At 38.5% G+C, this 27,437-nt stretch overlaps 1 protein-coding gene across 3 annotated transcripts in view; it reads right to left on the bottom strand.

Moving 5' to 3' along the window:
* MGAT4A (alpha-1,3-mannosyl-glycoprotein 4-beta-N-acetylglucosaminyltransferase A) overlaps positions 1 to 27,437 on the bottom strand; it is a 107,468-nt gene that overhangs the window by 54,230 nt on the left and 25,801 nt on the right. For all 3 annotated transcript variants that reach the window (XM_030838878.2, XM_030838879.2, XM_060309954.2), the window contains 2 exons: positions 4,091 to 4,258; positions 1,836 to 1,976 (listed from right to left, as the gene is read on the bottom strand). In XM_030838878.2, coding sequence (XP_030694738.1) covers positions 1,836 to 1,976; positions 4,091 to 4,258 — 309 coding nt within the window. The remainder of the gene's footprint in view (positions 1 to 1,835; positions 1,977 to 4,090; positions 4,259 to 27,437) is intronic.

Genomic DNA, 27,437 nt, shown 5'->3' with positions numbered 1-27,437 from the left:
GTATTTTCTCCATTCTGTTTTCAAGATTTGGGGTCATCTTTACTGTCATTATTCTGAATTCTTTTTCAGGTAGGTTGCGTATTTCGTCTTCATTTATTTAGTCTTGTAGGTTTTTACCTTGCTCCTTCATCTGTAACATATTTTTTCTCGTTTCTTTTTTTTTTTTTTTTTTTGATGGGTGAGGCTATATTCCTATCTTACTTGTTGTTTGGCCTGAGGTGTCCAGCACCGGAGTTTGCAGGCAGTTGGATAGAGCCAGGTCTTGGTGCTGAGATTAGAACCTCCAGGAGGCCTCACTCTGATTAATATTCCCTGGGGTCTGAGGTTCTCTGTTAGTCCAGCGGTTAGGAATTGGAGCTCCCACCACAGGAACTCTGGCCTGGGAACCAAGATCCCACAAGCTGCATGATGTGGCAAAAAAAAAGAAAAAAGAAAGAAAGAAAGAAAAAAGGAGCAGTACAATATCAAAGAATAAAAAACAAAATAAAATTAGAAAAATATATTAGGAAAAATAAAAATATAATTGAAACAACTGCAACAAGGTAAAATAAAACCACAACAGAAAAAAGAAAAAAAAGGGGGTGAACAAGACAAAAGGAGAGAACTATAACAAAGTATAAGGAATAAAATAAAATTAGAAAAATAAAAGATTAGGAAAAATAAGAATATAAATGAATCAACAAGGTAAAACAGAACCCCAATCTAAAAGAGGAAAAAAGGGGAAAAAAAAAAAAAGCCTTGGCTATGGGGGCGGAGTTTAGGCAGGGGTGGAACTTAGGCAGCAGCGGGGTTTAGGGTGGGGGGGAACAAGGCAGGTGGGGGTGAGCATGGGGCAGGTCCTAGGCTCAAGACACACAGCCAGAAAAGGCCTTGGGGGCGGGGCCTAGGCAGGGTGACGTTCAAGCGTGGGGCGGGGCCTCTGCTTAGGACCTGCATGGAAGGAGAGAGGCAGCATGTCTAAAGGAGGGCCTCTGGAGTGCAGAGTTCCAGAGTTTGGAGGTAAGGCCCTGAGTGAGGGTGTGTGGGTGGGGTTTAGGCCCAGCGCGATGCAGGGGGGTCCTCTGAGTGTAGAGGTGGGGGTGTAGGGTCGGGGCTTGGGCTCGGCATGGCAAGAGGGAGGCTCCAATGGTAGAGGATTAGGCCCAGAAGCCCAACAGGCTCCCCGGTGCCTGAGTGGACAGGGAAAGCGCTGCCCGCGTCCCTTTTGTTCCTCCACGCCCCTCCCCCACCGTCTCCCCCAGGGTCTCCCCCGTCACCACTGGACCCCTAACCGTGGGTGGGTCCCGCTGGGTGTAGGAACTCCTCCCCTCTCCCACCCAGAGGTCCGGCCTTTATTTTTGCTCCCCTTCCCTCCCTCCCACTCCCTCAGGACCCGCGTGGCTGGAGGGGGCCTTGGCGGGCAGAGGACCAGTCCTGGGATCTCAGCAGGCTCCCAGGGGCCCAAGTGGGCAGGGGAAACCTGGCCACGCTCCCTTTTGATCCTCTGCTCTCCCAGTGGTTCCCCAATTTCCCGCTTTGGCATGGGATCCCTTCCCCTCCCCCAGCCACCCCTCAGGGACGCCAGTCCTGTCCCGCCTCCACTTCTCCTCCCCCTTCACTCCCCCCACGCCCCACGTCCTTCCCCATCACTGGGGGGGTTCCTCCCGCCCCTTAGGTGTCTGTGGTCCCCCACTGGTGCCTGGTAGGTGCCCTAGTTGTGCAGAGATGTGAATTCTGCATCCTCCTAGCCCGCCATCTTGACTCCCGACTTGCCTGACTTATAAGGGTCAACATAATACTCCAAGACATAATTAAGACCAGCAGTGCAAATACAATAGGAAACAAAACAAACATACCTCCCGTTCTTCCATTACCAATCTGCACAACAGGTTGAAGGCTTCCTTCATTTTGTAATAAATGAGGCAAATGATAATAAATACTTGGCACTTGAAGAGATTTTTTGCTTGTTAGCTCCCTCAGGAGCTTTAGGGTGCCGTCTGAAACACAGAAGTAGAATCAATCCACGGTAATACCTCACTTAGAGAAGTTGCTGATGTTACAAAGCTAGTGGTAAAAATTTATGAGAACTAAAAGAATTTTCTGTCCCAATTTCATACTTTGGTCAATGATATTTCCATGGACACTTAGGCAACCAGAGTCTCACAGAGTCATGATGATGGGAACGGTCTGAATGAAGCTAAAAAGGTCAGCCAGAGTACCACGAGAAGACAGAATGTGAACCACTCACCTTTATAATGTGTCAGAACTCAAGCCCTGGGGGACAGACGGTAAACACGCTATCCACTCATGAAAATGTAATAACAATAAGTACAACGACCACCAGTAACTTTCACTTTTTTATGCTGTTATATTTGACCAAAATTTCACATGGAAGATTTTTTTTTTAGTTCAAGTACACTAATTTAAACAGCACAAGTTGAGAATGTTTGGTACAGTTCATAACTTTCAAATCGTTTTTCAGTTTTTATGAGAGGAACCAATGAACCATTTAATATAATAGAAAATAAAACCTTGATAGGATAATCAATATTGTTTTACAATTCCATTGAACTAGAACTTAACCTTTTAAATAAGGAAGCTAGCAGTAAGGACTTGCAGTCTCAATAACAATTTTATACAGAGCATATGAAAATTCCCTTAAAATACTCTGAATATTCAGAACCGAAAGTTCACAAAAGAAACGAAACTATCATACATGAAATTAAAGTTTAACCTCATGTAAAAGCAACAACTACAAATTACAAGACAACAATATCTACCCATCAAATTAAGTTAGCAGATTAAACAGTAATATTAAATTGTGGTGATAATGTGATAAATGTTTCAGCTATTAAGAACAGCATCAAAACCCTTAAAACATTCCTGCCCTATTATTCAGTAATTTCCCTTTTAGGAATGTAACTTCTATGCAATCAATAAATATTTAGTGAATTATCGGTTTTGTTCCAGCCACTGTCGCATGTGGTTGGAAATCAACAGTCATCAAAACACAGATTCTGTTTTTAAGAAAGTCATAATCTAATGAAAATAACCTAAGACCTACCATAAAAGTAACTGATTTATATACAGAGATGTTCTTCACAGAGTTATAAATTGGGGGACAAAAACAACCCAGAAAAATCCTATTTGCCTATTTGTAGAAAAATATTTAATATATTATAGTATATGATTAGCTGATATATATGTCATCAAAAATGGTATTTTAAAAGAATATTCAATGCCATAGTAAAATGCTAATAGCATAATTTCAAGAGCAAAGATAAGGCCATAAAACACACAATTACACTTTTGAAGAAAAATATGCATGGAAAAAAGACTAGAAGAAAACAAAGAATGTTAACCATTCCATAATTTTAAATGTTACTGTGCCATAATACAAATTTTATAATCAGGAGGGGAAGAAAGGGGCATGAATCTCTAAAAATAAGGTACGGTAGTGAATCTCAAGATGAGAGGAATTAATGGTGAAAGATTATAACAGATAATGCTAAATGAAAAAGTATATTATTCTTGGAAGATTATGTAGATTTGGAGTCAACTGATTATATACATATATCGATTTAGTCATTAGAATAAGAATAGGATAGAAACAGAAGATGGTTGATACTCACTTCACTCAGACCAGAATTTCTCAGAGAGGGAACAGGTCAGGTACCCCCAAAAGTACCCATTATAAAACTATATCTTTTTATTTCTTATAAGTCATATCTGGGAGCACTAATTGCTTCAAATAGCTCAAAGGTTCCCCAGAGTCCATCTGAAGTCCACACAAGTCACAAAAGAAATATGCATAAACACCAAGTTAAATTTTAGTCTCATTCTAAATGTTTTTTTTAAAAGATGCTGGTTCTTCACTATTGGCAGTGAAATTTATACAACTGAAACTTAACTTAATATTACTCTCTTTAAATCAAATTTAGCAATTAATAAACTTGTTTTATAATTAACCACAATAGAAAGTTTTGTATGGTGATTTTTCTCTCTGTAGAGGGTAACAAATGTTGCGACTCTAGACAACTTTCAAAGAGAGTATTTCACATGACCCGTTGAAAATGTAATCTTTTCATAAAACCAAAAATATCGTCTGTACCTGAAAATTTATTCACCGTATCCTTACTTCTGTTTGTTTCTGCTCCTACACGCTTGAACTGCTGTACAATGGCATTGAGTTCGGAAGACCGCTGAGAGATTCTGTGTTCAGCTATTCGGAGCCGTTCTTTTAAAGCAAGAAATTCTCGTTGATAAGCAATCAGTTTTTCTAGAAGCAAAACCAAAAGTTATTAGTATATTTCTTTAAAAAAAAAAACCCACTATAATCGAAACAGAATTGTAACATTAGGGATTTTAAAGTTGCATTTTTCAGAAACAGATATTCATTAACGAATGCACTGAGACAGAATTGAAAATAAAAAAGAACCACAACTAACAAAGTGGTGGCAAAGCCACCACTAACTTAGTGCTATTAATATCTGTAAGAATATGGGCGCTTTCTAATTAGCACTTCAGAAAGTTAAAGATAGGGAGAAATAGACAAGGTTTTTGGAATTAACACTTCAAGCATAATACCAAGATCATTTCTCAAAAGGTACAAACAACTATAAAGACCCTATTTGTATGAAGATAGAGATGAAGCATTGAAACTAATGATAATATATCTAATAATATAATGAATATAACATATTTTATAGCGTAACCACTCATTTCCATAGGCTGTTTCCTCTGTACTTCCTATTCTGCAAAAATTTCCCTAGGCCAGACTTTGGTCAAATTCCTGATCCCTAACAACTCAATCAGGTAGATGTTAAGATGACCCTAAAAGTCAATTATTTGAATTTAAGAGAATCACAGGTCAGGAAAGCCTGGTCTGGGAAATAAAAGTGGATTTTATGAGGATAACCGTAGGCACTGAAGCAATAGTATGAGACAGCTCAGATACAAAGTACACAGTGAGAAGAGGCCCCAAGACAGAACTGGACACCAAAATCTAAGAGAGGCAGAAAAGAAACCATGCATTTATCTTGATCAGCAGCACCGGAAGGGAGCTGAGGCTGGTAAATGGTCTGGGCAATTTCCACAACCTCATTAAACTAAGAAAAATCAGAACAACCGTTTCAGCTTCTCTATCAAGCTAGATAATCTAAGGCTACTATTCTGACATCTAAACAAAACAAACCTTGGAAAGACTCTTTTTAATTTATATTGTAATCTCTGCTTTACTCAATCAAGGATGGAATCATTCTGTACAAAACAGAATTAAGAAATATAAATCTGCCTGTCTCATAAAGCTAGCCTTAAAAATAGGCAATTATATTATTCTTTGGCCCTTACATAAAGGACCATAGAGTAAATACCTCTGAAGAATTCTGTGGCAGGGAAGAAAGCCTCCCCTGCTTAACTGTCATAGTTCCCTGTATTGAACAATGTATTAATAAGCAGCTCTAGTTTCCATAATTTGCTGGCTTTAGGAGGAAAGGAAGGGAGGGGGGTTGTGATTAGGAAAGGGCATACAGGGGAGCCTCAGGGTGCCAACAAGGTTCTATTTATTGACCTGGTTCCTGGTTAAATAAAATTCATTACTATACACCCATGGTTTAGGCACTTTTCCATATGTGTTAACTGACAATGGAAGAAATGTTAAAAAGATACTATTCACAAACACAAAACTACAAACAATTATACTATAACAATTTTAACAAGAGGCACACGAGAGTTATGTGATAAAAACTATAAGCCTTTTCCTGGAGCCTGTAATGGAAGAAAAAAATGAAGTCATTTATTAATCCCAATCTTGCAAAAAAAAACAGATAAATCCTACCCTAAACTAATAATAAATGCAACACTTTTTAAAACATCAACGAAAATTTTTTGGAACTTGAATTTTGACATGTGATTCTAAAATTCATGTAAAAAACAGAATGTTTTTAAAAGGTCAAAAAATCTAGAAATAATAATAGGTAACTTGCTCTGAAATCAGAACATACTATATAAGGCTATAGAAATGAAAACCATGTTAAATGCCAAGTCTAAATAGTAGGGACAAGGGCCGATCACGCCAAGCAGATTGTGTCCAAAATGAGCATGAGTGAACTGTCCTGTGATTTCTTCCCCCTTTACCTCTTACCACTCACATGGTGCCAGGATAGTGAATTCTAGACCTCTGTCACTAAAAAAGAATTAGAACCCTTTGGAAAAATAACTTTAAGATGAACCTGGAGCATTCTTGTGTCAAATAAGAAAATTTTATTTTATTTTACTTTATTTTAACATATTTATTGGAGTATAATTGCTTTACCATGGTGTGTTAGTTTCTGCTGGATAACAAAGTGAATCAGCTATATGCATACATATATCCCCATATCCCCTCCTTCTTGCGTCTCCCTCCCACCTTCCATACCCCACCCCTCTACGTGGTCACAAAGCACCGAGCTCATCTCCCTGCGCTATGCAGCTGCTTCCCACTAGCTATCTTACATTTGGTAGTGTATATATGTCAGTGCTGCTCTCTCACTTCATCCCAGCTTACCCTTCTCCCTCCCCATGTCCTTAAGTCCATTCTCTACCTCTCTGTCTTTATTTCTGTCCTGCCCTTAGGTTAATCAGAACCTTTTTTTTTTCTTAGATTCCATATATATGTGTAGCATACAATATTTGTTTTTCTCTTTCTGACTTCACTCTGGATGACAGACTCTGTGCCCATCCACCTCACAACAAATAACTCAATTTCGTTTCTTTTTATGGCTAATATTCCATTGTATGTGTGATCTTCCTTATCCACTCACCTGTCGATGAACACTTAGGCTGCTTCCATGTCCTGGCTATTGTAAATAGTGCTGCAATGAACGTTGTGGTACATGACTCTTTGAATTATGGTTTTCTCAGGGTATATGCCCAGTAGTGGGATTACTGGGTCATATGGTAGTTCTACTTTTAGTTCTTTAAGGAACCTCCATACTGTTCTCCATAGAGGCTGTATCAATTTACATTCCCACCAGCAGTGCAGGAGGGTTCCTTTTCTCCACACCCTCTCCAGCATTTACTGTTTGTAGATTTTCTGATGATGGCCATTCTGACCGCTGTGAGGTGATATCTCACTTTGGTTTTGATTTGCATTTCTCTAATGATTGGTGATGTTGAGCATCTTTTCATGTGTTTGTTGGCAGTCTGTATATCTTCTTTGGAGAAATGTCTATTTCAGTCTTCTGCCCATTTTTGGATTGGGTTATTTGCTTTTTTGAGATTGAGCTGCATGAGCTGCTTCTATATTTCGGACATTAATCATTTGTCAGTTGCTTCGTTTGCAAATATTTTCTCGCATTCTGAGAGTGGTCTTTTCATTTTGTTTATGGTTTCCTTTGCTGTGCAAAAGCTTTTAAGTTTCATTAGGTCCCATTTGTTTATTTTTGTTTTTATTTCCATTTCTGTAGGAGGTGGGTCAAAAAGGATCTTGCTGTGATTTATGTCGTAGAGTGTTCTGCCTGTATTTTCCTCTAAGAGTTTGATAGTGTCTGGCGTTACATTTGGTCTTTAATCCATTCGGAGTTTATTTTTGTGTATGGTGTTAGGAAGTGTTCTAATTTCATTCTTTTACATGCAACTGTCCAGCTTTCCCAGCACCACTTACTGAAGAGGCTGCCTTTTCTCCGCTGTATACTCTTGTCCCCTTTAGCAAAAATAAGGTGACCATATGTGCGTGGGGTTCTCTCTGGGCTTTCTATCCTATTCCATTGATCTATATTTCTGTTTTTGTGCCAGTACCATACTGTCTTGATTACTGTAGCTTTGTAGTATAGTCTGAAGTCTGGGAACCTGATTCTTCCAGCTCAGTTTTTCTTTTTTAGATTGCTTTGGCTATTGGGGTCATTTGTGTTTCCATATAAATTGTGATTTTTTTTGGTTCTAGTTCTGTGAAAAATGCCAGGGCTAGTTTGATGGGGATTGCATTCAATCTGTAGATTGCTTTGGGTAGTATAGTCATTTTCACAATGTTGATGCTTCCAATCCGAGGACATGGTATATCTCTCCATCTGCTTGTACCACCTTTAATTTCTTTTATCAGTGTCTTATAGTTTTCTGCATACAGGACTTTTGTCTCCTTAGGTAGGTTTATTCCTAGGTATTCCATCCTTTTTGCTGCAATGGTAAATGGGAGTGTTTCCTGAATTTCTCTTTCAGATTTTTCATCATTTGTGTATAGAAATGCAAGAGATTTCTGTGCATTAATTTTGTATCCTGCTAGTCTACCAAATTCAGTGATTAGTTCTAGCAGTAGTTTTCTGGTAGCATCTTTAGGCTTCTCTATGTATAGTAACATAGTATCTGCAAACAGTGAGAGTTTTACTTCTCTTCTGATTTGGATGCCTTTAATTTCTTTTTCTTCCCTGATTCCTGTGGCCAAAACTATGTTGAATAACAGTGGTGAGAGTGGGCAACCTTGTCTTGTTCCTTATCTTAGAGGAAATGCTTTCAGTTTTTCACCATTGAGAACAATGTTGGCTGTGGGTTTGTCATACATGGCTTTTATTATGTTGAGGTAGGTTCCCTCTATGCCTACTTTCTGGAGAGTTTTTATCACAAATGGGTGTTGAATTTTCTCGAAAGCTTTTTCTGCATCTATTGAGTTTATCATATAGTTTTTATCCTTCAATTTGTTAATATGGTGTAGCAAATTGACTGATTTCATACATTGAAGAATCCTTGCATTCTTGAGATAAACCACACTTGATCATGGTGTATGACCCTTTTAATGTGCTGTTGGATTCTGTTTGCTAGTATTTTGTTGAGGTTTTTTGTATCTATGTGCATCAATGATGTTAGCCTGTAGTTTTCTTTTTTTGTGACATCTCTGTATGGTTTTGGTATCAGGGTGATGATGGCCTCATAGAATGAGTTTGGGAGTGTTACTCCCTCTGCTATATTTTGGAAGAGTTTCAGAAGGGTAGGTGTTAGCTCTTCTCTAAATGTTTGATAGAATTCTCCTGTGAAGCCATCTAGTCCTGGGCTTTTGTTTGTTGGAAGCTTTTTAATCCCAGTTTCAGTTTCAGTGCTTGTGACTGGTCTCTTTATATTTTCTATTTCTTCCTGGTTCAGTCTCGGAAGGCTGTGCTTTTCTAAGAATTTGTCCATTTCTTCCAGGTTGTCCATTTTATTGGCATAGAGTTGCTTACAGTAATCTCCCATGATCCTTTATATTTCTGCAGTATCAATTGTTACTTCTCCTTTTTCATTTGTAATTCATTTGTAATTTGATCTGAGTCTTCTCCCCTTTTCTCCTTGAGGAGTCTGGCTAATGGTTTATCAAGTGTGTTTATCTTCTCAAAGAACCAGCGTTTAGTTTTATTGATCTTTGTTACTGTTTTCTTCATTTCTTTTTCATTTATTTCTGATCTGATCTTTAAGATTTCTTTCCTTCTGCTAACTTTGGGGGGTTTTTTGGTTGTTCTTCTTTCTGTAATTGCTTTAGGTGCAAAGTTAAGCTGTTTATTTGATATTTTTCTTGTTTCTTGAGGTAGGACTGTATTGCTATAAACTTCCCTCTTAGAACTGTTTTTGCTGCATCCCATAGGTTTTGGGTTATCGTGTTTTCATTGTCATTTGTTTCTAGGTATTTTTTGATTTCTTCAGTGATCTCTTGGTTATTTAGTAGCGTATTGTTTAGCCTCCATGTGTTTGTATTTTCTAGGTTTTTTTTTCCTGTAATTGATATCTAGCCTTATAGCATTGTGATTTGAAAAGATAATTGATACGATTTCAATTTTCTTAAATTTACCAAGGCTTGATTTGTGACCCAAGATATGGTCTGTCCTGTAGAATGTTCCATGAGCACTTGAGAAGAAAGTTTATTCTGTTGTTTTTGGATGGAATGTCCTATAAATATAAATTAAGTCTATCTTGTTTAATGTATCATTTAAATCTTGTGTTTCCTTATTTGTTTTCATTTTGGATGATCTGTCCATTGGTGAAAGTGGGGTGTTAAACTCCCCTACTATGATTGTGTTACAGTCGATTTCTCCTTTTATGGTTGTTAGGATTTGCCTTATGTACTGAGGTGCTCCTATGTTGCGTGCATAAATATTTATAATTATTAAATCTTCTTCTTGGATTGATCCCTTGATCATTATGTAGTGTCCCTCTTTGTCTCTTGTAACAGTCTTTATTTTAAAGTCTAAGAAAATGCTATTTTTAAAAAAGGACATAAATTGCAATTTTAAAAAATTAAATTTAAAAAAATAATAAAAGGGAGAAGTTCAAGATGGCAGAAGAGTAAGACGTGGACATCACCTTCGTCCCCACAAATACATCAGAAATACATCTACATGTGGAACAACTCTTACAGAACACCTACTGAATGCTTGCAGAAGACCTCAGACCTCCCTAAAGGCAAGGAACTCCCCACGTACCTGGGTAGGGCAAAGAAAAAAGAAAAAAACACAGAAAAAATAATAGGGACAGGATCTGCACCCCTGGGAGGGAGCCTGAAGGAGGAAAATTTCCCCACCCTAGGAAGCCCCTTCACTGTTGGAGACAGTGGGTGGCAGGGGGAAGCTTCGGAGCCACAGAGGAGAGCACAGCAACAGGGATGCAGACGGCAAAACAGAGAGATTCCCACACAGAGGATCGATGCCAACCAGCACTCACCAGCCTGAGAGGCTTGTCTGCTCATCCGCCTGGGCAGGTGGGGGCTGGGAGCTGAGGCTCGGGCTTCGGAGGTCAGATCCCCAGGGAAAGGACTGGGGCTGGCTGCATGAACACAGCCTTAAGCGGGCTAATGTGCCACAGCTATCAGGGAGGGAGTCTGGGAAAAAGTCTGGAACTGCCTAAGAGGCAAGAGACCATTGTTTCGGGGTGTGCGAGGAGAGGGGATTCAGAGCACCGCCTAAACGAGCTCCAGAGATGGGCGTGAGCCGTGGCTATCAGCACAGACACCAGAAACGGGCATGAAATGATAAGGCTGCCGCTGCAGCCACCAAGAAGCATGCGTGCAAGCACAGGTCCCTATCCACACCTCCCCTCCTGGGAGCCTGTGCAGCCTGCCAATGCCGGGGTCCCATGATCCAGGGACAACTTCCCAGAACACACGGCGCACCTCAGGCTGTTGAAACGTCATGCTGACCTCTGCTGCTGCAGGCTGGCCCAGCATTCCGTACCCCTCCCTCTCCCCAGCCTGAGTGAGCCGGAGCCCCCTAATCAGCTGCTACTTTAACCCCATCCTCTTTGGACGGGAACAGACGCCCTCAGGAGACCTACACGCAGGTAGGATTTGGACCAAATCCAAAGCTGAACCCCGGGAGCTGTGCACACAAAGAAGAGAAAGGGAAATCTCTCCCAGCAGCCTCAGAAGCAGCGGATTAAATCTCCAAAATCAACTTGATGTACCCTGCATCTGTGGAATACCTGAATACACAACGAATCATCCCAAAATTGAGGCAGTGGGACTTTGGGAGCAACAATATATATTTTTTATTCCTTTTTCTCTTTCTGTGAATGTGTATTTGTATGCTTCTTTGTGCGATTTTGTCTGTATAGCTTTGCTATTACCATTTGTCCTAGGGTTCTCTCTGTCCGGTTTTTTTTTTTTTTTTGGTTTTTTTTTAGTATACTTTTTAGTGCTTGTAATCATTGGTGGATTTGTTTTTTGGTTTAGTTGCTCTCTTTTTTCTTTTTCCTTTTTTATTTTCAATTTCATTTTTAATAATTATTTTTTATTTTAATAAATTTACTTTTTCTTTCTTTCTTTCTTTCTTTCTCCCTTTTCTTCTGAGCCGTGTGGCTGACAGGGTCTTGGTGCTCCGGCCAGGTGTCAGGCCTGTGCCTCTGAGGTGGGAGAGCCAAGATCAGGGCATTGGTCCACCAGAGAGCTCCCAGCTACACATAATATCAAACAGCAAAAGCTCTCCCAGAGATGTCCATCTCAACACAAAGACCCAGCTCCACTCAACGACCAGCAAGCTACAGTGCCGCACACCCTACGACAAACAACTAGCAAGACAGGAACACAACCACACGCATTAGCAGAGAGGCTGCCTAAAATCATAATAAGGTCACAGACACCCCAAAACACACCACTGGACACGGACCTGACCACCAGAAAGACAAGATCCAGCCCCATCGACCAGAACACAGGCACTAGTCCCCTACACCAGGAAGCCTACACAACCCACTGAACCAGCCTTAGACACTGGGGTCAGACAACAAAAACAACGGGAACTACGAACGTGCAGCCTGTGAAAAGGAGACCCAAAACACAGTGAGTTAAGCAAAATGAGAAGACAGAGAAACACACAGCAGATGAAGGAGCAAGGTAAAAACCCACCAGACCTAACAAATGAAGAAGAAATAGGCAGTCTACCTGAAAAAGAATTCAGAATAATGATAGTAAAGATGATCCAAAATCTTGGAAGTAGAATAGAGAAAATACAAGAAACGTTTAACAAGGACATAGAAAAACTAGAGAGCAAACAAACAATGATGAACAACACAATATATGAAATTAAATATTCTCTAGAAGGAATCAATAGAATAACTGAGGCAGAAAAACGGATAAGTGACCTAGAAGATAAAATAGTGGAAATAACTACTGCAGAGCAGAATAAAGAAAAAAGACTGAAAAGAATTGAGAACAGTCTCAGAGACCTCTGCGACAATATTAAACGCACCAACATTCGAATTATTGGGGTTCCAGAAGAAGAGGAGAAAAAGAAAGGGATGAGAAAATATTTGAAGACATTATAGGTGAAACCTTCCCTAATATGGGAAAGGAAATAGTTAATCAAGTCCAGGAAGTGCAGAGAGTCCCATACAGGATAAATCTAAGGAGAAACATGCCAAGACATATATTAATCAAACTATCAAAAATTAAATAAAGAAAAAATATTAAAAGAAGCAAGGGAAAAACAACAAATAACATACAAGGGAAACCCCATAAGGTTAACAGCTGATCTTTCAGCAGAAACTCTGCAAGCAAGAAGGGAAGGGCAGGACATATTTGACGTGCTGAAAGGGAAGAACCTACAACCAAGATTACTCTACCCAGCAAGGATCTCATTCAGCTTTGACAGAGAAATTTAAAACTTTACAGACAAGCAAAAGCTAAGAGAATTCACCACCACCAAACCAGCTCTACAACAAATGCTAAAGGAACTTCTCTAAGTGGGAAACACAAGAGAAGAAAAGGACCTACAAAAACAAACCCAAAACAATGAAGAAAATGGTAGTAGGAACATACATATTGATACTTACCTTAAATGTAAATGGATTAAATGCTCCAACCAAAAGACATAGACTGGCTGAATGGATACAAAAATAAGACCCATGTATGTGCTGTATACAAGAGACCCACTTCAGGGCTTCCCTGGTGGCGCAGTGGTTGAGAGTCCGCCTGCCGATGCAGGGACGTGGGTTTGTGCCCCAGTCCGGGAGGATCCCACATGCCACGGAGCGGCTGGGCCCGTGAGCCATGGCCACTGGGCCTGCGCGTCCGGAGCCTGTGCTCCATGGTGGGAGAGGCCGCAGCAGTGAGAGGCCCGCGTATGGCAAAAAAAAAAAAAGAAGAGAGACCCACTTCAGACCTAGAGACACGTACAGACTTAAAGTGAGGGGATGGAAAAAGATATTCCATGCAAATGGAAATCAAAAGAAAGCTGGAGTAGCAATTCTCATATCAGATAAAATAGATATTAAAATAAAGACTATTACAAGAGACAAAGAAGGACACTAAATAATAATCAAGGTATCATTCCAAGAAAAATATATAACCATTTTAAATATTTATGCACCCAACAAAGGAGCACCTCAATACATAAGGCAAATACTAACAGGCATAAAAGGGGAAATCTACAGTAACACAATCATAGTAGGGAACTTTAACACCCCACTTTCACCAATGGATAGATCATCCAAAATGAAAATAAATAAGGAAACACAAGTTTTAAATGATACATTAAACAAGATGGACTTAATTGATATTTATAGGACATTCCATCCAAAAACAACAGAATACACATTTTTCTCAAGTGCTCATGGAACATTCTCCAGGATAGATCATATATTGGGTCACAAATCAAGCCTTGGTAAATTTAAGAAAATTGAAATCATATCAAATATCTTTTCTGAGCACAACGCTATGAAACTACATATCAGTTACAGGAAAAAATCTGTAAAAAATACAAACACATGGAGGCTAAACAATACACTACTAAATAACCAAGAGATCACTGAAGAAATCAAAGAAGAAATCAAAAAATACCTAGAAACAAATGACAATGAAAACACGATGACCCAAAACCTATGGGATGCAGCAAAAGCAGTTCTAAGAGGGAAGTTTATAGTGGTACAATCCTACCTCAAGAAACAAGAAACATATCAAATAAACAACCTAACCTTATACCTAAAGCAATTAGAGAACAAAGAACAAAAAAACCCCACAATTAGCAGAAGGTAAAAAATCATAAAGATCAGATCAGAAATAAATGAAAAAGAAATGAAGGAAACAGTAGAAAAAATCAATAAAACTAAAAGCTGTTTCTTTGAGAAGATAAAGAAACTTGATAAACCATTAGCCAGACTCATCAAGAAAAAAAGGAGAAGACTCAAATCAAGAGAATTAGAAATGAAAAAGAAGTAACGACTGACACTGCAGAAATACAAAGGATCATGAGAGATTACTACAAGCAACTCTATGCCAATAAAATGGACAACCTGGAAGAAATGGACAAATTCTTAGAAAAGCACAACCTTCCAAGACTGAACCAAGAAGAAACAGAAAATATAAACAGACCAATCATAAACACTGAAATTGAGACTGTGATTAAAAATCTTCCAACAAACAAAAGCCCAGGACCAGATAGCTTCACAGGCGAATTCTACCAAACAGCTAGAGAATAGCTAACACCTGTCCTTCTAAAACTCTTCCAAAATATAGCAGAGGGAGGAACACTCCCAAACTCATTCTATGAGGCCATCACCACCCTGATTCCAAAACCTGAGAAAGATGTCACAAAAAAGAAAACTACAGGCCGATATCACAGATGAACATAGATGCAAAAAAACCTCAACAAAATACTAGCAAACAGAATCCAACAGCGCATTAAAAGGATCATACACCATCATCAATGGGGTTTATCCCAGGAATACAAGGATTCTTCGATATACACCAATCAACCAATGTGGTACACCATATTAACAAACTGAAGGATAAAAACCATATCATCATCTCAATAGATGCAGAAAAAGCTTCTGAAAAAATTCAACACCCATTTATGATAAAAACCCTCCTGAAAGTAGGCATAGAGGCAACTTTTCTCAACATAATAAAGGGCATATATGACAAACCCAGAGCCTACATCCTTCTCAATGGTGAAAAATTGAAACCATTTCCACTAAGATCAGGAACAAGACAAGGTTGCCCAGTCTCACCACTATTTTTCAACATAGTTTTGGAAGTTTTAGCCACAGCAATCAGAGAAGAAAAAGAAATAAAAGGAATCCAAATCACAAAAGAAGAAGTAAAGCTGTCACTGTTTGCAGATGACATGATACTATACATAGAGAATCCTAAAGACACTAACAGAAAACTACTAGAGCTAATCAATGAATTTGGCAGAGTAGCTGGAAAGAAAATTAATGCATAGAAATCTCTTGCATTGCTATACATTAATGATGAAAAATCTGAAAGAAAGGAAACACTCCCATTTATCATTGCAACAAAAAGAATAAAATACCTAGGAATAAGCCTACCTAGGGAGACAAAAGACCTGTATGCAGAAAACTATAAGACACTGATGAAAGAAATGAAAGGTGATACAAACAGATGGAGAGATATACCATATTCTTGGATTGGAAGAATCAATACTGTGAAAATGACTATACTACCCAAAGCAATCTACAGATTCAATGCAATCCCTATGAAACTACCAATGGCATTTTTCACAGAACTAGAACAAAAAATTTCACAATTTGTAAGGAAACACAATAGACTCCGAATAGCCAAAGCAATCTTGAGAAAGAAAAACAGAGCTAGAAGAATCAGGCTCCCTGATCTGACTATACTACAGAGCTACAGTAACCAAGACAGTATGGTACTGGCACAAAAACAGAAATATAGATCAATGGAACAGGATAAAAAGCCCAGAGATAAACCCACGTACATATGGTCACTTTATTTTTGATAAAGGAGGCAAGAGTATACAATAGAGAAAAGACAGCCTCTTCAATAAGTGGTGCTGGGAAAATTGGACAGCTACTTGTAAAAGAATGAAATCAGAACACTCCCTAACACCATACCCAAAAATAAACTCAAAATGGATTAAAGACCAAAAGTAAGGCCAGACACTATCAACTCTTAGAGGAAAACATAGGCAGAACACTCTATGACATAAATCACAGCAAGATCCTTTTTGACCCACCTTCTAGAGAAATGGAAATAAAAATAAACAAAGGGGACCTAATGAAACTTCAAAGCTTTTGCACAGCAAAGGAAACCATAAACAAGACAAAAAGACAACCCTCAAAATGGGAGAAAAGATTTGCAAATGAAGCAACTGACGAAGGATTAATCTCCAAAACATACAAGCAGCTCATGCAGCTCAATATCAAAAAAACAAACAACCCAACCCCAAAATGGGCAGAAAACCTAAATAGACATTTCTCCAAGGAAGATATACAGATTGCCAACAAACACATGAAAAGATGCTCAACATCACTAATCATTAGAGACATGCAAATCTAAACTACAAAGAGGTATCACCTCACACCAGTTAGAATGGCCATCGTCAAAAAATCTACAAACAATAAATGCTGGAGAGGGCGTGGAGAAAAGGGAACCCTCTTGCACTGTTGGTGGGAATGTAAATTGATACAGCCACTATGGAGAACACTATGAAGGTTCCTTAAAGAACTAAAAATAGAACTACCATATGACCCAGCAAACCCACTACTGAGCATATACCGTGAGAAAACCATAATTCAAAAAGGGTCATGTACCACAATGTTCACTGCAGCTCTATTTACAATAGCCAGGACATGGAAGCAACCTAAGTGTCCACTGACAGATGAATGGATAAAGAAGATGTGGCAAATATATACAATGGGATATCACTTAACCATATAAAGAAATGAAATTGAGTTATTTGTAGCGAGGTGGATGGACCTAGAGTCTGTCATAGAGTGAAGTTAGTCAGAAAGAGAAAAACAAATACCGTATGCTAACACATATATATGGAATGTAAAAAAAAAAAAATTCTGAAGAACCTCGGGGCAGGACAGGAATAAAGACACAGACGTAGAGAATGGACTTGAGGACATGTGGAGAGGGAAGTGTTAGCTGGGACAAAGTGAGAGCGTGGCATGGACTTATATACACTACCAAATGTAAAATAGCTAGAGGGAAGCAGCCACATAGCACAGAGACATCAGCTCAGTGCTTTGTGACCACCTAGAGGGGTGGGATAGGGAGGGTGGGAGGGAGACGCAAGAGGGAGGAGATATGGGGATATAGGTATATGTATAGCTGATTCACTTTGTTATAAAGCAGAAAGTAACAAACCACTGTAAAGCAATTATACTCCAATAAAGATGTTAAAAATAAATAAATAAATAAAAATAAATTCCTTGAGGACAGAAGTCAAAAAAAAATAAGAAGAAGATAGGACATATCATAAGGGCAAAGGAAGCCACTCGACGTGCTCCCCCTGGCTAAATTCACTGCAATTTAAGTACCAAAACAAATACTGATGGTAATGAATTATAACTTATTAAATAAAGTAAGAATCTGTGAGTCCATATTAATAAATAACAACTAACAGATGAGAGAAAAGTGTTTCTTACAGCGGAATGCCAGCTTATAAATGATGAAAGAAGGACGAATGTTAGAAAATCACCCCTTTGCAACTGTCCAAGCAATAACTGAGTCAGGCAAAAATCAAAAATGGATTCTAGAGGAAGACAAATGCTGTACAGATTCCACCTATATGTGGAATCTAAAAAATACAGCAAATTAGTGAATATAACAAAAAAGAAGCAGACTCACACATATAGTGAACAGACTAGTGGTTACCAGTGGGGAAAGGGAAGAGGGGAAGAGCCAGACAGGGGACGGGGAGTGGGAGGCAGAAACTACTGGGTATAGGATAGATTCCAGAATGTACTGTACAACATGGCTAATATAGCCAATATTTTATAATAATTGTAAATGAGAAGTAACTTTTAAAAATTGTGTCAATTTTTTTAAAAATTTTTAATCAAAAAAAAAAAAAGGATGCCAAAACCGGTAGGTGAAAGTTTAATGAGGAACAGGATATGTGTATCATCTCAAAGTATCTTCCCACAAAGTAGCCATTCATTTACAAAAGGAAAAACGCTACCTTTATCTTGGAGAAACCTGGCAGATATCATGTTAATCACATGATCAAAGTTCACATCAGCAGTAACGGACCAGACATCACGTGCCCTCTGCCATGATGCACAGAGGACACACCTTATTTATGTGGTATTCTTGCCAAAAATGCATCATCTGAACCTAATCTCAAGGAAACATCAGACACATCCAAAGTGAGCAACAATGCACAAAACAAAAAGCTTCTGCTATAAAAAATGTCAAGGTCATGGAAGACAGAGACTTAGGAACTGCCCCAGACAACAGACTGAAGGGGACGAGACAACTACATACAAACTACAATCCTGGATGGGATACTGGACCAGAAAGAAAAAAACGCTATAAAGAACGTTATTAGAACAAAGTAACAGAAGATAGACGACAGAGTATGTAACATTGTGCCAAAGAGTATGCCAAAGAGCATGTAACACTGTACCAATGATACATTTCCTAAATTTGACACCTGAACTGTTGTAATGTAAGAGAATTCCCTGTTGTTGGAAATAAAATTATTTAGGAGTAAAAAGGCACAATTTCTGTAATTTACTCTCAAATGGTCCTGAAAAGGAACTAATATCTATAGATACATAAAAAGATGATAGAGGCAAAAAGTTCACAGTACGTGAAATGCATAGAGAAGTTGTTTGTACCGTCCTTATAACTCTGCATTTCTTCATTTGAAACTTTTTTAAAAATTAAGTTTTTAAGAAGTAAGCAGGAGGAGGGGATGGCGTACAGGTTCAGTCTTTTAGCAGCTCTTGAGTGGTGGGAGGGCTATGGATCTGGGCGTAGCCTCTGCCCTACATGCATTTTCTTGGTACTTTTGGGAACCATCTTCCCGAAGGCCAGCCTCACCAAGTAAGAAGAGTAGCCAGTAGCAGTGGACAAATACTCCCACTCCAAATTCCAAACTGCCCACCTGCTTTGAGGTGAACTGGCCATGCTTTTGAAAAGATCCCTGGGGCCCACGGTCCGCTGGATAAAATCACACGTATTTTCTTTCAGGTCCAGATGTGACTAGTGCTCTTACTGCAGAGCCCACAGCTGTGAAAGGGCTCAGCATGAGGTCACTTCCCATCTCGCTCGCATCCATCCTTTGCTTCTAACACCACCCTTCCGTATTAGAAGTGTTCTCTCCTGGGAGTTTGGGGTTAGCAGATGCAAACTACTATATACAAAATGGATAAACAACAAGGTCCTACTGTATAGCACACAAACTCTATTCAGTATCCTGTAAGAAACCATAATGGAAAAGAATGTGAAAAAAGAATATTTATATGTGTAATATTTATGTGTAAAACTGAATCACTTTGCTGGATACCTGAAACTAACACACTGTAAACCAACTATACTTCAATAAAATACATTTTAAAACATAATAAAAAAAATAAAAGTGTTGTCTCCATGACATCAGAGCAAGTCCACACTCTACCTAGAAAGCCAAGACTATGCAGTAAAGCTCTCAGCTAGTCCTGCTAGGAATTCCACGGGACACTGTTGGCTCTTCTAAGCAGAGAGCAGTTACACATGGTCTTTCTACAACCCTCCCTTGCAGCGTATCCTCCACAGTCCACACAAACATAGCGTTACTAGTGACCTCTAGAATTTTCTCCATTCATATTTCCCATAGTACTACCTTGCTCTCCTGGGGAGAGTGGCTTACCAGCTCTCAGAAAAAGTTCAAACCGTAACATAATAGACAAAATCCTCCTTCAAATTAGTGATATGTGTTTGACAATTTCCTGTTTTCAACATTAGTATCAAAATTCTTATTTTTGCATTTCTCTGAATCATTTCAATCAGTTTCTGTGCAGGAACCTAGCAGGAACCCATGAGGAAACTTTCACACTATCATCTTACTGGAAGTCCCTGGTTTTGTTTACCATTTTGTTTTTACTGAAGATTGAATCTAACTTTTTTTAATTGTAGAAAAGCACATACCCAGATTAGACAAATCTAAGTACAAATCACATTCTGTGAACCTAAGAATCTGAAACAGAAAATTTCTGAAGAAACCACTTTAATTCCTTCAAATCAAGTAATCAAGTCAGTTTTCCAGTGAAAGGGTACCTTTAGGCTTTCAAAGAATTACTGGTTGAACCATATGAAACTGCTTATATTTGACCACTTTTGACCAAAAATAGCAATTTCAGATAGTTCAGCAAATTAAATAAGTCTTAGATTCAACAATGTAATTTAAAAATCTATAAATAGTATAGATGAAAAGTTAACATAAAGATGCACAAATAACTAACCTGATACATAAAAACAGAACAGAAAAGTTCATTTTTCAAATAGTACCTTGTTATTAGCAAGACTCGGAGGATACCACTTAATTCTATGAGCTAACATTTAAAAATGGGCTTTTTATGTTGAAATTAAAATTACCAAAAATTAAACCGACTTTTAAATAATTTAATTTTAATATTTATTAAATCATAAAATTCTGGCACTGGAAAGAATGTTGACAAGTCATCTGCATTCCTCTGTTCTTTAGTACTACCCTGAACTACTTCATACAGATAAAACTTTTTGAAAAATATGAAAAACTCCCTGAGTAACAGATTCCAAAACTTACCAAGTTGTATACTTCAGGAAGTCACTGACTGAAAACATTTTATTTCACATTCACCATTCTTATACAACCATTTTTAAATAGAAAGGAGAAGGCTTAATGTGAAATTATGGACAATTTAATATTACAAATATCTTACAGAAAAAATTAAAGAACTGGATTCAGAAGGTAGTTTAGGAGAGCTAAAGCCTAGAAAAACCGAAAGACAGGAGTCCAAATGAAATAGGTTAAAAGACCAGAATTTGAAAAGACAATTCTAAGGAGCTAAAAATGGTTAGCTGAAAGTGACAAACAAGACTGGGTCTCTCGTTTCTTTAACTTTATTGTGCATAAGAACCACCAGGAAGAGCTTGTTAAAACACAAAATTCTGGACCCTATCTCCAAAGATGCTGATTCCACAGGTCTGACATGGGGCCTGAGAATTTCTAACAAGCTCCAAGGTGATGCTGGGCCACTGAGTGAGTAGCTCTAAGGGAGAGTATACTGTCCTCAATGTAGGTCTGGTCTCTAGCAGCCTGGAAATCTATGCTGTCCTGCTCTCCTTTGGACTAGATGTTAAGAACTCCAGGGACAGGAGGGGTTCATCAAAAATTTCAGGTCCATAATCCTCAAGATAACACTTGGAGCAGAGAGGGTTTCAAAATATCCAGTGGACACCTATTTCCAAGGTGTCTTTTAAGAGTTACAGGAATTAACAAGATCAATCCCTATTTTTGGAGTATTTCAGTCAGGACCCACGGATTATGAAAAGACCTGTACTCTTCTAAACTCAAAAGGGAAAATGGGGCTCACAGATATACAGAATCATATATTTTATTTACATTAAAACAAAGAATATAATTCTATTTGTTTCTTTACATAATGTTTTCACTATGCTTACAAAACAGGACCCTAAGTAGTGAATATCAGATACGCTATGGTTGAAAAGTTTTCTGGAACATGATCACTATTTCTGAGTTGTCCCATAAGTAATATAATCATTAATGCTGTCATTCCAAACAAACTTCTAGGGAGAGGTTTAATAAGTAAATCCATCCACTGACCTTATAAAGCACAAAACCTTAAGATATAAAATGATGCTGCATATACCTATAACACACACTTTCTTAGAAATATTTTCTCCATCTAAATAGTTGCAATCATTTTCCTTGATTTCCCTTGAAGACAGGGTAATCTATTTTTAGTAATTTTATCATTAAGTCCCAAATTCTATTACCATTGTGAAATGAGAGGAAAAAACAATAATTTACATAACCTAGGATAATGTTCATTAAAGTAAACTTAGCCATAACAACAGTTTTTTACTTCTAAAAAATATAAAATTATGATTTTATGCAATCTGGGTTTTTGAAATTCAACAAGCCATAAGGAGCTCGGAGTAAAAATCACCAAATGGTTATAAATTAATTTTCTTTAAGTACTTAAACTTATTGGCAGACATTTTCTATAAAGGTGTTGATTTGTTCCCAAAAGAAAAAAAAAAATTTGTATTCTAAAAGATATAATGGTATTTATGTTTCTATGAATAATCCCTCAAGACAGAGCATTTTATTCTTCATTAGAATCATCTTTACTTAAAAAGGATACTGGGGCTTCCCTGGTGGCGCAGTGGTTGAGAGTCTGCCTGCCGATGCGGGGGACACAGGTTCGTGCCCCGGTCCGGGAAGATCCCACATGCCGCGGAGCAGCTGGGCCCGTGAGCCATGGCCGCTGAGCCTGCGCATCTGGAGCCTGTGCTCTGCAACGGGAGAGGCCACAACAGTGAGAGGCCCGTGTACCGCAAAAAAAAAAAAAAAAAAAGAAGGATACTGGTAATTAATCAATTCCACACTGTGGACTAGCTCTACCAATGAAGGTGGTGTCCTCTTACTGTATCTCCCTAGCTGGACATGGTTACTCCTTTTATGACTTAATTTCGCGATTTCTTCTTCCCTCTCCTCACTTTCCTCTTTTCCTTATTTTCCACGTTTCTCCCATCATATACTTCTGCAAAACCCTTTTCAAATTCTTCTTCTGTGTTTCGTTCTGGACTTTTCATTTTCAACCACATGCTTCACATCTCTCATTTCTTTCCTTCTTTCATATTCAGTCTCCCCCATCCACCTCACAATATCCCCATCTTCTCTGTTGTCTATGTTTCAAATTACCGAGGACTTTTTTTTCTTTTGTTTTTAATTTATGGCTGTGTTGGGTCTTCATTGCTACATGCAGGCTTTCTTTATTTGCATCGAGCGGGGGCTACTCTTCATGGCGGTGCGCGGGCCTCTCACTGCAGTGGCTTCTCTTGTTGTGGAGCACGGGCTCTAGGCACGCGGGCTTCAATATTTGTGGCACGTGGGCTCTAGAGCGCAGGCTCAGTAGTTGTGGCACACAGGCTTAGCTGCTCCACAGCATGTGGCATCTTCCCGGACCGGGGCTTGAACCTGTGTCCCCTGCATTGGCAGGCAAATTCTTAACAACTGCACCACCAAGGAGGCCCCTACCGAGGACTTTATTCTCTGACTGATGTAAACAGTCTACCTGCCTGGAGACCCTAACTTTGTAGTTTTTTGTAACCTTCAATGAAAACAATCGAAAATTTAGGATTTTTGCTTCTTGTACCCATAATGGCAAAGAAAGGAAACTGCGAGAGGAAAATATTTCATAATTATTAAGACGAACCAGGAAATGAATGTGGAGAGACAGTATCAGTCTGAACTCTAATAATGTTGGTAAAATTGATCATAAAAGTGAAATCTCAGACTATGAGTCTTCAGATGACAATATCCTAAATGAGTTTTCTCAGGTTCAAGATCAGGACTTCCAATTACAGAACAAAACAGAGTAGACACACTTCTCCCTATTCTTCGTGATAAGTACAATGAAAACCCTGGACGTTACATATTAACCAAACATACAGAAAACTCTGAACAGTAAAGAGAAGAAGGCAGACAGAGAAATCCCTGCCCCAAGAAATGACAAGACAGTGAGTTCCCTGAGTTTTCTTTTTGCTTCATATATTCCAGACTGGGTACTAGAGAAGCCAGCATTCTAAAAACACCAATAGGAACACACAAAAATGCCCCAAGAAAAGCCCTCTTTGTCTAGCCAAAGCACTAAGGATGGGTGACCTAGCAAGACAGAAAAATTTTATACAATAATTGCTCTATTCTAGCCAAAGACCATGGAAAAAACCATGGTCCCACTTCCACCCCATTGGCAAAAGCCAAGCAAGGAGTCTAGACTTCCACTCCTGCCTAACTGTAACAAGGACACACACACACACACACACACACACACACACACAGAGACACAGACACACTGGGGTGGTATCAGAGAAGAGTGAGGGTCAGGACTTTCACTACTGCAGCAGTAATGAGCAGTAAGGTGAGGTGTCAGTGGAGGCTACATGGAAAGCAGTAACAGGGCACCTCCCCCACTGCCAGCCTGAGTGGTATCAGAAGAGGCCAAGTGAGGAGCCTGGACTTCTATCCTCACCTGGTGGTAGCGAGGTAACATTCCCCTTTCCCCTCCCAGGATGGTATCAGAAAGGGTCAGCTAAGACAGTCAAACTAAATAAGACCCAGATTCTCATAATACCCAAAATGTCCTGGATACAACTGAAGTCACTTATTATACTAAGAACCAGGAAAATCTCAAGTAGAATGAGAAAAGGCAGTCAATATATGCCAACATCAAGATGACACAGACGCTGGAATTATCTGATAAGGATCTTAAAGTAGCCATCATAGAAGTGCTTCAACGGGCAAACTAAACAAATGGAAAAAATGGAAACCCTAAGCGTTAACTAGAAGATATAAATGATAAAAACAAATGAAAATTTTACAACAGAAAATACAATAGTTGAAACAAAAAACTTAATGGATGAGCTCAATAGCAGAATGGAGAGGACCCAATATCAGTGAATCTTGTGAAAAATAATCAAAATAACCCAATCTGAACAACAAAGAGAAAACAGACTGAAAAAAAAAAATTAACAGAGCCTCATAAACCTTTGGAACTAAATCAAAAGATCTAAAATCTTACATTCCTGTCATCAGAGCCTCAGAAGAAAAGAGAGGGCAGGGTGAAAAAAGTATTAGAAGAAATGATGGCAGAAGAAATGATGGCGAATTTCAATTCCCAAATTTGGCAAAAGACATAAACCTCCATAAAGATTCAAGAAGCTGAGAAAATCCCAAACAGGATAAACCCGAAGAAACCCATGCCAAAAAAAAACACCACAAGTAAATGTCAAAAAACTAGAGACAAAGAAAAAGTCTTGAAAGCAGCCAGAGAGAAACGACACATTACCCATTAGGAAAAAAAATAATTTGGATAACGGCAGATTTCTCATCAAAAACCATGACAGTCAGAAGGAAGTGGCACTACATTTTTCAAGCACAGATCTTCCTGGACTTTTAATGGAATTACATTCCAATAAATCTATTGTAAGTTGAAAATATCATAAGTAGAAAATGTATTTAATACACCTCACCTACTGAACATCATAGCTTAGTCTAGCCTACCTTAAGGATGCTCAGAACACTTACATTAGCCTACCGTTGGGCAAAGTCATCTAACACAAAGCCTATTTTATAATAAAGTATTGAGTATTTCATGTAATTTGTTGAATACTGTACTGAAAGTGAAAAACAGAATGTTTGTATGGGTACAGCATGGTAGTAGGTGTATCGACTGTTTACGCTCGTGATGGCATGGCTGACTGGGAGCTGCAGCTCACTGCTCTGCCACTGCCCAGCATCACAAGAAGGTATTATACCACACAGTCCTAGCCCGGGAAAAGTTCAAAATTCAAAGCACGGTTTCTACTGAATGTGTATAGCTTTTGCACCATCGTAACGTCATTAGGTAGAACCATCATTAGGCAAAACCATCATAAGTTGGGGACTGTACTGAAAAAAATATATATCAACCCCAGATTCCATATCTGGCAAAATTATCCTTAAGGAATGAAAGGGAAATCAAGATATTCTCAGACACTAGTGGAATTTGTCATCAGCAAACCTACGCTAACATGATGGCTAGAGGAAGTTCTTGAAACAGAAAGGAAATGATAAAAGAAGGAATCTTGGAACATCAAGAAGGAAGAAGGAACTAAAAGAGCAAAAATATGGGTAAACACAATAGACATTCCTTCTCTTTTCTGAGTTTTCTTAATCATGTTTGATGACTGAACCAAAACATATAATACCTCTGATTTGGTTCTCAATGTGGAAGAAACAGTTAAAACAATTATAAACTGGTGAGGGAAAAAGAGCTTTTAAAAGGGAAAAGGTTTCTATATTTCACTGAAACTGATAAAATGCCCATGGCAGTAGACTATGATAAGTTATGTGTGTGTATTATAATACCTAGAGCAACCACTAAAATATCTATACAAAAGGATACCTCAAAAACACTATGAATTTAATAGTGGAATTTTAAAAAATGTTCAAGTAACCCATAAGAAGTCAGGAAAAAGATGACAAAAACAAAAAATAGAGGGAACAAATAGTGAACAAAAATAAAATGACAGACTTTATTAAACCTAACATCACTAATCACATTAAATGTAAATAGTCTAAATGTACCAATTAAAAGAGATTGGTAAAGTGGAGTAAAATACATGATCCCATTATATGCTGTCCACAAGACTGACATCCATAGCATGGAATCTTATTCAGCAATAAAAAGGAACAAACTATTGAAATAGCCAACAACTTGCATGGACCTCAATTATGCTGGGTGAAAAATGTCACTTTCATCTGGTCACATACTATATGATTCCATTTATATAACAGTTCAAAAATGACAAAGTTACAGTGATAGGTAACAGATTAGTGGTTGCCAAGAGACAGGGATGGTGAGGGATGGAAGAGCAGGCGTGACAATAAAGGGGTGGCACAAAGGGAGAGCTTTGTGGTGATAAAATTGTTGTTCATCTTGTTAGGGGTGGTGGTTACAAGAATCTGCACGTGTGATAATACAGCATAGAATTATACACACCCATGGTATCAATGTCAACTTCCTGATTTTAACATCGTACATTATATATACATAACTTATCACAACAAGTAACCATTGGGGGAACAGGATAGAAAGCCCAGAGAGAACCCCACGCACATATGGTCACCTTATTTTTGCTAAAGGGGACAAGAGTATACAGTGGAGAAAAGGCAGCCTCTTCAGTAAGCTGTGCTGGGAAAGCTGGACAGTTGCATGTAAAAGAATGAAATTAGAACACTTCCTAACACCATACACAAAAATAAACTCCGAATGGATTAAAAACCAAATGTAACGCCAGACACTATCAAACTCTTAGAGGAAAATATAGGCAGAACACTCTATGACATAAATCACAGCAAGATCCTTTTTGACCCACCTCCTAGAGAAATGGAAATAAAAACAAAAATAAACAAATGGGACCTAATGAAACTTAAAAGCTTTTACACAGCAAGGGAAACCATAAACAAGACGAAAAGACAACCCTCAGAATGGGAGAAAATATTTGC

Source organism: Globicephala melas, chromosome 12, assembly GCF_963455315.2.
Source record: "Globicephala melas chromosome 12, mGloMel1.2, whole genome shotgun sequence".
NCBI lineage: Eukaryota > Metazoa > Chordata > Mammalia > Artiodactyla > Delphinidae > Globicephala > Globicephala melas.
The sequence above is the reverse complement of the archived record's forward strand: the minus strand, read 5'-3'. Positions and strand labels throughout refer to the sequence as shown.